This window comes from Pinus tabuliformis, chromosome 1_2 (assembly GCF_031772625.1).
Source record: "Pinus tabuliformis cultivar Carrire ecotype Pingquan chromosome 1_2, CPIR1, whole genome shotgun sequence".
Lineage (NCBI taxonomy): Eukaryota > Viridiplantae > Streptophyta > Pinopsida > Pinales > Pinaceae > Pinus > Pinus tabuliformis.
Genome location: NC_142298.1, coordinates 182,951,889 through 182,966,533, shown reverse-complemented (window position 1 = coordinate 182,966,533; position 14,645 = coordinate 182,951,889). Strand labels below are relative to the sequence as shown.

Here is a 14,645-nt window from a genome sequence, read left to right as displayed (position 1 = left end):
GGAAAGCACCACCAGAGTCTGACCGTGAGACTCTTTCATCCACTTCGTCCATTTCAACACCCTCACCGCGAAGTCAACCACCCACATCCTCATCCCAAATCATTCATCCATCTTCCACACTTCCTCTTCAATCATCAACGATCATAATACCTTCATCTTCTTAGCATCAGGGACCGTCTTCTGCACTCTCATTAACTAGAGGCTCAACGATGGCCCAGTCTCCATGGAACAATCCTGGGGCGGTTTTAATGCCTCCACCCCTGAGCCCAATACTGGCCCATCCTGAGAAGTGGCTACCTAAATTCAATCCAGAAACAGGCATGCTAGCTGAAGAGCATATCAATAATTTCATGCTTTCTGTTAATCTCAACGGAGTTACCAACGAAGATGCTGTCGTCCGACTTTTTCCTTACACAATGCAAGGAACAGCCAAGTCATGGTACTTTTCGTTACCGTCCGGGGTCCATCACAAGTTGGGACATTTTTCAAAGTCAATTCCTCACCAAGTTCAGCGATGACAGATCAACAGCGACATTGATCAATGACCTATCTAATCTTAAATCTGAGGCTAGAGAACCCATTAAAGATTTCAACTTACGGTTCAATAAGATCCTCAACAAGATTCCCGCTGCTTCTCAACCCAGCGAGGAAGTAAGATGTGAATGGTACATCACGGCCTTACCATCTAACTTGGCTATCTTCGTAGATAGGGCAAGCAAGACGACCTTAGTTGAAAACTTAACTGAGGCGCTAGCAGTAGAAAAACGCGTAGTTGCCCTAGAAAAGAGATCTGCAATAGAAGAACGCAAATCTAAGAAGATCTCTTTCAAAGAAGACACCAAGAAGAAGCAAACGAAAGATCCTTTCGATATGGAAGGATTACAAAAGGTGTTAAAGGCCATGTCCAACGAGATGATTGACATAAGAAAGCAAGTAGCAGAAACTTCTTCAAAGAAGCCCTACAGATCTTTTAAAAGAAACCTTCCCATGGAGGTGAAACCACCCAATGCTGTCTCAAACGTCGAATCTGAAGAAGAAGAAGAAGAAGAAGAGAATACCACTGAAGGGCAGACCAATGATGAAGAAGTTGTGGAACTACAAGGAATGTGGGATTTCATCCTCCCACAAGAAGAAGATCAAGAAGCATTTCCGGTTAGCACACGAAGCAAAAATCAACTTGATCCTCCCCAAACTACCCCTAAACAGAAGGGCGCAAGCCCTGCAAAGGTCGCAACAAAGAAAACAACCGCTAGAGCGACCCAACTTAGCCCAGTCCAATCAGATCAAGCACCTCCATCAAGAACATTGATAGTGTCGGATGAAATGGAGTATAACATTATCGACGACATGAAAAAGACTAGGGCTAATATCACTCTTTACGAATTGAGCAAACTGAAACATCAACAGAAAATAATGATGAAAGAACTACATGCCGTGCCTACTACATCTTTACCTACAGTTGTAGCTTCCCACAACATGGGAAGACCTCCAACCAACATGATCAATAAGATTGATCCGAATGACATTGCCTTGATTGGAGGAAGGTCAAGATCCCATACTCCTCCTTTTCTCCTCACTTATGAAATCTTCAATAAAAACGTGCACAACTGCCTGATTGATTCTGGTGCTTCAACGAATATTCTACCCAGATCAATATGTGCCAAATTGAATGTTCAACCTCAGAAATCTGCAGTGTGCATAGTTCAACTTGATCGATCTCAAGTCGAAGTGATTGGTGAACTTAACCAAGTGACCATAAGATTGTCGTCTAACCCGAAAGTATGTCAGGTTATCGACATTCTAGTAGCTGATATCCCTGAATTCTATGGTTTAATTCTTAGCAGGGATTGGTCCGAGAAACTCCACGGATATTTCTCAACCGACTGGTCGCACATGTGGTTACCCTACAACGGCAAACCCAATCAAATAAAGGTTGAACGAGAATTGCACCAAAAGTACATAGTGACAGAATTGGAAGGAGAAAACGAAGCAATAGCATACAACAGCAGTATCATAGGCAATTACTCGATAGATTCTTTCCTCAGCAATTTCAATGCTCACACTTCACCTTACTTAGAAAATTCAGTTGTGTCCCAAATTGAAAATTTTTCCCAAACTGATGATTCAAAGTGTTTTAATTTTTTAGATAGTTCTGTAAATACATCTTTATTTTGGAAATTATATTTTGACGGCTCTAAATCTAACGAGGGAGCAGGAGCATGATGCGTTCTGGTTAACCCAGATGGGAACAAGACCATGCTTACATGCAGACTTGAGTTCGATTGCACAAACAATACAGCAGAATACGAAGCCTTGGTGCAAGGCCTATACAAAGCAATCGGCTTGAATGTTAAGTATCTTCAAGTCTTTGGAGATTTCGAAATTGTCGTCAAACAGGTACGTAACACCATACATTGCTTGTCAAGTCATTTAAAGCACTATCAATCTTTAGTACAAGATCTGACTTCACATTTCATAGCATTCAATATTTCGTCAATCCCAAGACTCCAAAATGCGAGCGCAAACCTGTTAGCTAACGTAGCCCCTAGATTGATTCCCTCCGAAGATTTTAGTCCCGATAGGTTTTCAATAGAATTAATCTTTAAACCATCCATCCCTGACAACATCACCAACTGGAGAGTATTCAATGACGATCCAGACATCGTAAATTTCCTCACTTCTGAAGGATCCTACTCAAATCAAATAATTGACGAAGACCATCATGATCACCAAATTCAGCAAAATAGCACTAATAACGCTATACCTAAATCGGTGGTTAAGTTAGAAGATTTATATGATTTGAAAAGTCGGTTTAAAAGGTCTGCCAATTCTAAACTCTACAGTTCAACTCTGAACTATGAATTAGTGAACCTAGGAACCGATCAGAAGCCGCAAAACGTTAATCTGGGCCACGGCCTAGCTCCTGAAGAAAAATCAGCATATATCCGTCTTCTAAGACAATTCAAAAATGTTTTTGCGTGGAATTACGATGAGTTGAAAACATACAACACTTCTATCATTCAACACACTATCCCTATGATTGACAATGAAAAACCTGTCCAGCAGAAGCTCAGAAAAATCCACCCCAACTTAGAAAATCAGATAAAGACTGAGCTAAATAAATTGTTGAGAGCCAGAATAATTTTCCCCATCAGACACTCCAAATGGGTATCCAATATGGTGCCTGTTAGGAAGAAAAACGGAGATATTAGAATCTGTATTGATTTCCAGAATCTCAACAAAGCCTGTCAGAAAGACAATTTTCCCCTCCCACCTATGGAGCAAATACTACAGGCAGTAGCGGGCTCAGAATTAATGTCTTTCCTGGATGGATTTTCAGGATACAATCAAGTGCTGGCGCATCCCGATGATCAGTTGAAAACCACATTCCGAACCAAGTGGGGCACATACGCATATCGGAAGATGCCATTTGGTATGATCAATGCCGGCGCTACCTTTTAGAGAGCCATGGACATCGCATTTAAAGGTTTGGTCAATAAATCGGTAGTGATTTACCTGGATGATATAACAGTGTACTCCAAGAAGCGAAGCGACCATCTCAAAGATTTGAAACAGATCTTTCAAAGGTGCTTAAGGTATGGAATTTCACTTAACCCAAAGAAATCTTTTTTCGCATTAAGTGAAGGGAAATTGCTCGGATTCATAGTGTCGAAATCTAGTATTCACATTGAACCTGACAGAATCAAAGAAATTTCCGAAATATCCATACCCCATAACAAAAAGGCCATGCAATCTTTCCTCGGACAAATCAATTTTGTAAAAAGATTTGTCCCCGATTTTTCACGTATTATTTCTCCTTTACAAAATATGATAAAAAAGAATTCAAATTTTAAATGGGGCATAGATGAGCACGAAGCATTCAACTTGATCAAACAAGCTATCATCAACGCTCCATCTTTAGCTACCCCAAATTTTTCAGAATCCTTCATCTTATACACTTTTGCCTCAGAGAAATCTTATGCCGCGATTTTGACTCAAGTAAATCAAGAAAAGGCGGAAGCTCCAATCACATTCTTTAGCTCGAACTTACAAGGTGCTGAACTCAATTACTCAGACGTGGAGAAACAGGCTTATGCTGTTTTCAAAGCGATCAAATATTTTAGACCTTTGTTACTTAAAGCCCATACCAAAGTCGTAGTACCGTTTCCAGCGGTAAGAAACCTTTTGGTACAAAAGGATGTGGGCGAAAAGAGAGCAAATTGGATTACCGCGCTACAAGAATATGATCTTGAGATCAAACCAGCAAGCATCGTAAGAGGTCAAGGCTTCTGCAAGATGTTAGCTGGAGCATCGCAAATTCCGGAGAACTCATCTGAAGAGGTACACACGTATGAGGTAAGCCTAAACGACGCAGAATCATTATATGTGGACACCATTTATTATCTTAAGAACAAGTATGCTCCATCACACCTGGATCACACCAAGAAAAGAGCTCTGAGGTTGAAAGCTAAACAATACCAGCTCGTAAATGATGTTCTGTTTAAAAGGAATTATGATTTTGTACTTCTTAGGTGTCTTGAGAAAACGGAAGCCAAAAAGGTTTTGCAGGAACTCCACGATGGACCAGCAGGTGGACACTATGTTGGAGAGACTACTGCGCATAAGATCTTACGTGCAGGATATTATTGGCCCACGTTGTTCAAAGACTCATACAATTACGTAAGGAAATGCCAAATCTGCCAGACTGTTGCGGGGAAACAAAGGAAATCGTCCATGCCACTACAGCCGGTCAACATCGAGCAACCATTCAACCAATGGGGCTTGGACATAATAGGTGAGATCGTTCCTCACTCTTCTAAGCAGCATAGGTATATCCTCACGGCAATAGATTATTTTACTAAATGGGTAGAAGCAGTTCCTCTCAAGACAGTTAATTCTGAAAACATTATTGAATTCATAGATCAATTTATCATCACTAGGTTTGGATTGCCAACGGCCTTAATGTTTGATAATGCATCATACTTTTCTAGAAATGCAATGATTGAGTTTGCATTAAAAAGAGGGTTCAAATTGAAATATTCTGCTAATTACTATCCGCAAGGTAATGGGTTGGCTGAATCAACAAACAAAAACCTAATCAGGATTATCAAAAGAACAGTCGACCAAAACCAAAAGAATTGGCACAAAGCGCTGGTAAATGCTTTATGGGCAGATAGAATCATGAAGAAAGCTTCAATCGACACTTCTCCCTTTAATTTAGTTTATGGGAAAGAAGTGGTTCTTCCAACTCACTTAGTCATTCCCTCTTTGTCTCTAGTACAACACATCGATGAAGTATCTACTTCCTCTTTGTAATTAAGACAAATGGAAATAATCAAACTAGAAGAACGCCGAGAACAAGCTAAGAAAACCCATGCTCACCACCAAGCGCTAATAAAATCCTCTTTTGACTCAACCATCATAACCAGAAAGAACTTTCATATGGGAGATTTAGTTTTGAAATGGGATAAGGCTCATGAAGAAAATGGCAAACATATGAAATTTCAGAAGCTGTGGCTTGGTCCTTTTCAGATTGTAGAAGTCATAGGCCCATCGACGTTTGTGTTGCAGGATTTGGTAGGTAGAAGGGATTCTTTGCCTGTGAATGGACAGATTCTTAAAATGTATTTTCCATAGAAGATCACTCTTCTATTTTTTGTAGGTTAGTTTTAGTTTCTTTTATTTTTGTTTTCTCTTTCTTATAAATAAAACCGGTTGTAAATGATCATTGAATAAGATTCATGAAAGAGCACACTAACTCTCTATCAGATTTTGATTTCACTTGTACAAATAGCAAAACTTTTCGAAAAGTCTGATTTTTATTATTGACAAATAGAGTTAACTTTAGCCTGAATAATGATATTAGTTTCAACCTTTCGAAAGACTTTGATGAAATCAACCTTTGGTTAAAAATTGTTTCATCCCAGCACAATGAAAGGTATCATCAATAATAAAATAAATATTCTCTGCAAAGCTGTGATTTTCAAAAGATCTATTATTGTCGTCCAGAGCTTTCTTAAGGAAAAACAATGACTTCCTCCCTGCCAAAGGAAACCGCAGCATTCAGAGAAACAATCCGAGAAAGCACTATATCTCAAAGAATAAGAGGTCTCATCACGAGCCGGCTTATCATGATCACAGATATTATAACTTGCTGACTTTGCCAAAACTGTCTATCAAAACAGGGCAACGACTCAAGATTGTTGCAATCAAAAGACAAGGGGTCTCATCACGAGCCAGCTTGTTCAGCAAAAGTGTAAATCAAGTGAATGACTGTGTCATAATTTGGCCACCAAACAAAGACATTGTTCTTTAGAGAGTAAAAAAGGAAAAAGTGCCAAAAAAGGATTTTTCTCTGAAATGTTGTAAATAACCTCAAGCAGGAAAAAGGATCATTGTTGGATAACATGGTAACCCTGTCGAGGCTATGGACGCTTGCGGGCAGCAGAGGCTCTACCTATGACAAATGAGCATATTTTAAAGCCAGCACGCAGAGAAGACCTTATTTTATCTTTTAAAAAGAACCGAGTAATGTCTGGTATGAATGCAAGAACTAAGCCTAGGGAAGCAGACAATTGGAATAAAAGAAGGGTTGAAACAAAGTATCATTGACAGGATGAGGGGTAATCTACTCTATCTGTCCATAACAAAATTTAGACATATGAAAACTTTTCTGTTTCGGAAGTGGAAATGTCAATAGAAAAGCAGAGATAACTGGTTCTTCACAATGAATCGCCATTGTTGTGGTCAACAACAACCCCCCTCTTTGTTTGGTATTAGCAATAATATCAAGCAAAGGGGGACCCTTAACAAAAATCCCAAAAATATTTTTATCCAAATTTTTGTATTTTAACTCCCTAAAAGCTATATCGCATCGCAGAGAGAGAGTGAAGAGTTTTCCTATGCGCATAAATAAGCTGCAAAGAAGCGATGCGAAATTCATCGCATCGCATATTTTGAAAGCGCCCTTAAAAGAAAATGAGAAGGAATCGTCGACGGCCGATGTGCGACGTCGCATATCGCAAAAGCAGCACACAACGAGCAAATGAAAATTGCGATATTGCGATTTGCGATCTGCGATCCTACAAAACCGCGATCTTGCGATCTGCGACGAATGAAACTATTAATTGCTGCAATACAAATTGCAGAAACCACTCATCGCAAAGTTTCTTCGGCATGATCTGTAAACCCAAAATCGAGCGCTCACCTTAAGCAAAATTAATGATGGCACGCCTGAGTATCCAAAGATGATCATGTTGCGTTTTTCGAAGAGTCAAGTCCTTATGAGTGTCATGATTATGCATTCATTAGAGTTTAAAGCTTTCATGTCAATCTTTTCATATCTCTTTTCCTTTGCGTAAACTGTAAGGCAGCAACTAATATAAATCTATATGCAGGAAACATCCAAGGAAAAGGGGAAAGCGCCAATACTTGAAGAACAGAGAGGAGATGCCTTCGCAAATGAATGCCGCATGCAGCAGAGCCGCGGAGTCTAGAGTATCACTCCACAGACACTGATGAAAATAGACTATCCAAGACTCAGAGTCAAAGGCGCACAAAAGCAGCATGTTTGCAAAAGATCCTGAAGCTCAGATTGGGTAAAGCAAAAAGAAAAACGCTGAAAAGGGATGATGCTTCAGAAAAGCCTGGAACAAAGAATGGAAGCAATTTTCAATACGTAAGATTGTTCAGGCAATGAAATCCCTAACTCATTGAGTCATTCACACGGCCGGAAACCGAAATAGCAACAACACAATCAGTTTGAAAGAAATCTGGGTTATACTAAGTATACACACAACAAAAAACACCCAGTCAGAGGGAGATTTTTAAAAATATCTTCTGAGTTGTCAGAAAGAGGTGCCAGCTTTTGTTATTTCTACTTTCATCGCCCGAGCAAAAGGAAAAGACAACCAGCCGACTCTTTCCAGGGGAACCTCACATTGCTTACAGCACTAAGGAGCAGATACAGAAACGGTTAGAAATTAGATTCAATTTTTAGAAATAAATTTGCTTTAGTAAAAGGGCAGTCATTTGAAGTCGTTCCCTAAATTTGTGTAATTAAGATTAGTTAGTTAGTAGTATTTAACCCTTCTCATGGCATTTGGAGAAGGGTCCGGAAATTTGTCAAAAAACTTGTCCTCAGAACATGCACTTTTGCACCCTCGGAGGGGGTTTTTGATGAATGGATGGATCGAGATTTATTTATGTTTGCATTTTAATGTCTGCTACTGATGTTGCACTTCTGTACTCTTAGTAGATGTTAGAAGTAAGTAGAGATAAATCGTTATTGCTTGAAGTTTGTGAGTGAAATCAGTCATAAATGGTACTTTTATCTCTTGATTAATTTCTGCTCATATTCTTAAAGTAATATACAGCTGATTTGTTTATATGTTAATGTATGAATGTCTAGATTACCATTTGGCACTTTTGTACGGTGGAATCATTTGTTTGTGCTTAACATATGAATAATTGATTATGCGATATGCTGTTCACAACTGTTTTGCCTAACTTCTTATGCAGAACGGTTCATCTTAAATTGATTTATATTCTTATGATAGTTGAATGATCTTTATTACCAGTTGTTGTATGAAATCTTTTTAGATCGCATAATGAAAGAATTATTACCCCGGGTTAGTATAGATTAGATGTGTTGTTTTTGTTAGATTACAGTAGCATAGAGTCAGTTTAGAGTCTAGAATTAAATTAGTTTAAAATTACCTTTAGATTAGTGTCTTCAAAATCTACACACACACACACATCTTTTAGATTGGGAAGCTGGTCCCATCATCCCCAGTCGGACCCGCCACACCAAACGGGCAAGGAGCCGCCAACGAGGTTCCCGACTGGGTGGGTATCCCCCTTGTTGTTGACCCGATTTCGGGGCCCTGAACAGGTTCACCATATTTAATAATACTAAACCTTAAAAATATTTAACAATATTGTCACATTAGAATGGTATAGAAATCTATTACAAACATTGTTGCAATATTACATTACAATGCAATTTACTCAACGTCACAATACGACATTACAAAATTAGGATTTAATATATTAATATTAGGGTTTATAATATTAATCTAAGGGTTTATATTCCTAACGATTAACTGTCGCAACAAGTAATGGAATGTTCTGAGCTATTGATATTTACCTATTTGGTGGATATTTGTACCGTCGTTTTCCCATGTCGGAGATGGGGCTTGGTTTTTTTATACTCATCCCTTGGTTTTTTTTCAATGTGAAATGGAAAATTCAATCCCTTAAAGCCATGTAGGGACAAATTGCAGTTTTTTAAAGCCACGTGGGGGTGAACTCTTGTGTTTTTCATTGGCTTCTGCATACCTTGGAATAGACTCCTCCAAGCATTCAATTAGTAAATTTTCAATCACAATGGACTCTTCAAGGTTTAGGGTTTTGATGCAGCAGAAACAATGGGTTAGTAAAAACCCACAATGGATCTTTATTACCCAACAATCACCCTGCCGAACACCCCTTTTTCTTTAAAACACCCCTTGTTCCTGTCGCAACCCGAAAGCCTTTGAATAGGCGTAAAATATTGCTTTTCCCTTTCGGGACCAATATGCCCTTTAAACCATTGAAAGCAGCGCTTGAACGCCTTTTCCAACAGTTATATGTGTATTTCCACACTTCCAAATCTGGCCGATCAGACGGCTCAGATCAATTCGCAATATCGACGATCAGGGTTCTAGTGGACCACACTATCAGCGCTAGTCTTCAGCAGAGGTACGATAAGATAAATCTTAATCACTATCGGTGATCCCCATATCTCCGCGTTTAATAAATGTCGCTTCCTCTCCAATCCTCTGATGCGATAGCCTTACGGATCCGAAGGCTATCCAATCGCCCCTATGCCGTTTCGGGTCCGGGTATGTAGCGCTATCGGAATTCGGCGATTACAAGTCGTTTCCCCTCCTCCGCAGCGATGCGATTATGGGTCGGACCCGATAAGACCCAAAAGAAATGTTTATATTATTTCAAGTCCATTCAATGGTTCCGCTAAGTGTTTTTGTGCCGGTTCTCTGTGTTAATGGGCTTTCCGCTCGCAGACCCAAGCTATGCCAGATTTGCCTTAATCTCAGGAATACTTACTGTTAAGAATAAAAACACAGGGCCACAACCACTTCAATCGAATACATGGAAAAGCAAACACTCAAGCCTCCACGGGCTCGTCATACGATTATGCACACAACATTGATTTCATTCATAATATACAGAAGAACAGAGTCTCAGCCTTAGGCCAGATTACACAGATTAAAGACCTCTGTCATAAAGAATACAGTCCACGCTATATTGCTCTCACTCCACTCAGCAATCCTCTCTACCCTCGCTCATTACATTTTCCTATCTTTTATCACTTGAATATCTCTCTAACAATATCTAACAACAAATCTCTATTCTTGATAGATCTAACAACAATATTCTATTTCTTAGCTTTCCCTCACACCTATGTAAACAACTCTATCTCTAAATCTAAAATAAGATAGTTTCAACTTATGACAATAATGAATTACAAAAAATTATTTGACAGATCCAACCCTCTTAGTAAAAACTGGTTTTGACCCAACAATCAATGAATTTCAACCTGTTTAGCCACAACATGTGAACAAGTTTTCATATTGTTGGCTAATCCCGATGCTCTTGCATCAGACTTCCGGGGAAGAAAGGACTTGTCCTTCAAGGTGTCAGGAGTTACTCCATATTTCTGTAGTTCTGCTATTGTCAACCAGTTGGAATCTTCCACTGGCTGCTCTTTCCATTTTACTAAATACTGGAAATAAGTCTGTCCTCTGGTTTTCTTGGATACTCTTTGATCCAAGATGGCTTCTACTTCTTTCTTGACTGCTTTTGGTACCTATTCCTCCCAGTTCACTGTTTGAACTTCATCACCTGTCTCTTCTTTCTGCAACTATTTTTCTGCCTCTCTGAATGGATATAAGTCTGCAACATTAAAAATGGGGGACATGCCAATCCCTTCTGATAACTCAATCTCATATGCATTGGCTGAAAATTTCCTTTTAATTTTACAAGGTCCTATCTTCTTCATTTTTGTCTTGTTATAAGTTTTAGTAGGAAACCTCTCTTTCCTCAAATATGCCATTACTAAATCTCCTACTTGGAACTCCTTTTCTCTTCTTTTCAGATCTGCTCTCTGCTTGTATTTGTTGCTGTTCTCCTGCAATTTGCCTTTGACTTCTTCCTGTAATATCTGCATCTGTTCGGCAAAATATTCAGCGCTTGCACTCCTGGCTTCTTGTTTTCCCAAATATCTAAGCTCATACACTCCTCTCGGATGCATTCCAAAGATAATCTGAAATGGACTCATTCCAGTGCTTCGGTTTGGTGTATCATTGTAAGCGAACTCAGCTTGAGCTAATGCCAAATCCCACTGTTTGGGATTCTGATATACTAAACTCCTTAGTATATTCCCCAAGCTCCTGTTCACTACTTCAGTTTGTCCATCTGTCTAAGGATGGTATGCTGAGCTAAAATTGAGGTTAGTTCCGAGTTTCTTCCAAAGTGTCCTCCAGAAATGCCCCACAAATTTGGTATCTCGATCTGATACAATACTCATAGGTAAACATGCAATCTTACAATCTCTGAAAAGAATAAATTAGCTATGTGTGTTGCATCACTAGTTTTCCTACAAGCAATAAAATGTGCCATTTTAGAAAACCTATCTAATACAACATAAATAGAATCATTTCCTCTCCGAGTTTTAGGCAATCCAAGAACAAAGCCCATGCTAATTGCATCCCACGGTCGATCTAGTATGGGAAATGGCAGATACAGTCCTGTATTCTGACTCCTTCCTTTGGCATATTGACATACCCTGCATTTCTCAACAAACTTTTTAATATCAGTTTGCATTTTCGACCAATAATAAAAAGCATTCGCCTGAATGAAGGTTTTATCTTGTCCAAAATGACGAGATAACCATCCACTGTGCATTTCCTTGATGATGTTCTCCCTCATGGAACATTTTTGGAATACATAAATTATTGCTTTTAAATAATAGGCCTCCTTGAATGAGGTAGTCCATCCACTGACTTCTGTTATGGCTCACTGGATTTTGAACTGTTGTGTAGAGGTCTCTAAAATCCTCATCATCCTTGTACATTTCTATCATTTCCTCAAAACTTACAACACCCACTTTAAACTCTTGAAAAATAAAACTTACCCTGCTCAATGCATCTGCTAATTTATTAGACTTACCACTCTTATGCTTTATTACAAAAGTGAAACTTTGCAGAAATTCTACCCATTTGGCATGCTTCTGATTCAGCGTCGGCTGGTCATTAATAAACTGTAAAGCGTGATTGTCTGAATATAAGATGAATTCTTTAGGTAGCAAGTAATGACTCCACTTTTTCAATCCCTGCACAATAGCATAGAACTCCTTATCATAAGAAGAATATTTTTTCTTCGCATCATTTAGTTTCTCGCTGAAATGTGTTATTGGCCTTTGCTCTTGACTCAGTACCGCACCAACTGCTACTCCACTTGCATCTGTTTCTACTTGAAAGATTTTCTCAAAATTAGGCAATGCTAGGATTGGCTCTTCTGTTATCTTCTTCTTCAGCACATTCTATCCGCTGCTTCTATCCACCGAAATGGCTAATTGACCTCCTTGATTGTCTCAAGGATTGGTGCACAAACTTGACTAAAACCTCTTATAAACTTTTTGTAAAAACTAGCAAGTCCATGGAAGCTTCTTACCTCAAATATGCTTCTGGGAGTAGGCCAGTTCCAGATTGCTTGTACCTTCTCCGGATCCACCTTCAAGCCCTCCTTGGAAACTACAAATCCCAATTACACTAGCTCCTCCTTCATGAAACTACACTTCTTCAAATTGATAGTAGTTTCTCCTTCTGTAGAGTTCTCAGGACCAACTTAAGATGTTCTAAATGCTCCTCTTTACTTTTGCTAAAAATCAGAATATCATCAAGGTAAACAATGACAAATTTACCTGCATACTCCTTCAAGACCTCGTTCATTAGTCTCATGAATGTGCTAGGTGCATTAGTGAGCCCAAAAAGCATCACTAACCACTCATACAGTCCACTATTTTTTTTGAACGCAGTTTTCCACTCATCGCCTTCTCGAATTCTTATTTGATGATACCCGCTCTTCAAATCTATATTAGTAAAGTATTTGGATGCACTTAAACAGTCCATTAAATCATCCATTCTGGGCAAAGGAAATATGTACCTGATTGTTATCTTGTTGATAGCTCTGGAATCTGTGCACATGCGCCATTCTCCTCCCTTCTTCGGACTAAGTACTGTTGGCATAGCACACGGGCTCAGACTCTCTCTGATCAGCCCCTTGTCCATCAGTTCCTGTACTTGCCTGCAACCTCTGCGTTTTCCTGAGGAGTTAGCCTATATGCAGCTTTATTGGGTAGACTTGCCCCTGGTATTAAGTCAATATGGTGGCTAACACTTCTAACCGGTGGTAATACATTCAATAATTCATCCACAATGATATCCATAAAATTATCTAACGCAACTTTAATTTCTTTAGGAAAATCATTTAAATTTGTGGACGTTAAGATTACCTTGGGCCTCCCTACAATAGCAAAGTGCAACTCCTCGCTTTTTTTGACCTCCTGTAGCAATTCTTTACCACTTATCAACATGATACTGTTTTCAGGCAATCCTTTATCAACAACATTCTTCAGTGGCAATAACGTGTGCTTGTTTCCATCCTTCTCTATGGTATAGGTGTTCCTTCTCCCGTCATGAATCGCTTTCCGGTCAAATTGCCATGGTCTCCCCAATAATATATGACATACATCCATGGGCATTATGTCACATAGGATTACATCTTTGTATGTACCTATTTGCATCTCAACATTGCACTGTTATGTCACAATGACTTGATGGCCCTTCTGCAACCAAGACACTATGTAGGGTGCAGGATGTACTGTCTTCGCTAACCCAAGCTTATCCACCATCTCTATGGACACAAGATTGTCAATGCTTCAACTGTCTATGATTACCTTACTGCACTTACCTTTTGATTTACAGGTGGTTCTGAACAAGTTCTTCCTCTGCGCAGGTTCTCCAGTCTCCTTCTCTGCTCTAAGCAAAGTTCTTCTAAATAGCAGTGATTCACCTTCTTCAAGGAGTTCTTCTTTCTCCACAAGTCGAGGTGGTTCTGGCTTTGCCTCAACCACATTTGCACCCCTCTGGCTTGCTGATTTGTTATGAGGACAATCCCATGACATGTGTCCCCATTCTCCACAGGTATAACACCTAACGTCTCTTCCTCTCCCTCTTCCTCTGGGTGCGAATCTTCCTCTACTAGATTCACCCCTTTGTGGTGATCTGCCACTTGAGCTTCCTGCTTCATGCTGATGTTGTGTTCCTCTGGATCTAGCAGCTCCTCTACTTCTCACTGAACTCTTTCCTCTGTTTCCTCAATATTTTCTCCTCTGCCTTCAGATTTGCTTGATAGGCATCCTTAACGGTTTTCAGACTTAACAAGCTAGTCTCATCTTGTATCTCATACCTTAACCCATTTATATATCTATCTATCTTTTCCACATCACCTTCTACATGCCGTGCTCTAATACTTAATCTATAGAATTCTTCTGTATACTCCTTAATAGACATTCCTTTCTG

At 39.3% G+C, this 14,645-nt stretch overlaps 1 protein-coding gene across 1 annotated transcript; it reads right to left on the bottom strand.

The window, feature by feature from the left end:
- Window positions 1–13,351: 13,351 nt before the first annotated feature.
- Window positions 13,352–13,825, bottom strand: LOC149205101 (uncharacterized). The gene has a single exon (XM_089397303.1). It carries the CDS (start codon window positions 13,823–13,825, stop codon window positions 13,352–13,354), a length of 474 nt encoding a protein of 157 aa, XP_089253429.1.
- Between the last annotated feature and the right edge of the window lie 820 nt (window positions 13,826–14,645).

Coding starts and splice junctions, on each gene's coding strand:
- LOC149205101 (XM_089397303.1), bottom strand. CDS start 13,825: ATGCCCATGGATGTATGTCATATATTATTGGGGAGACCATGGCAATTT.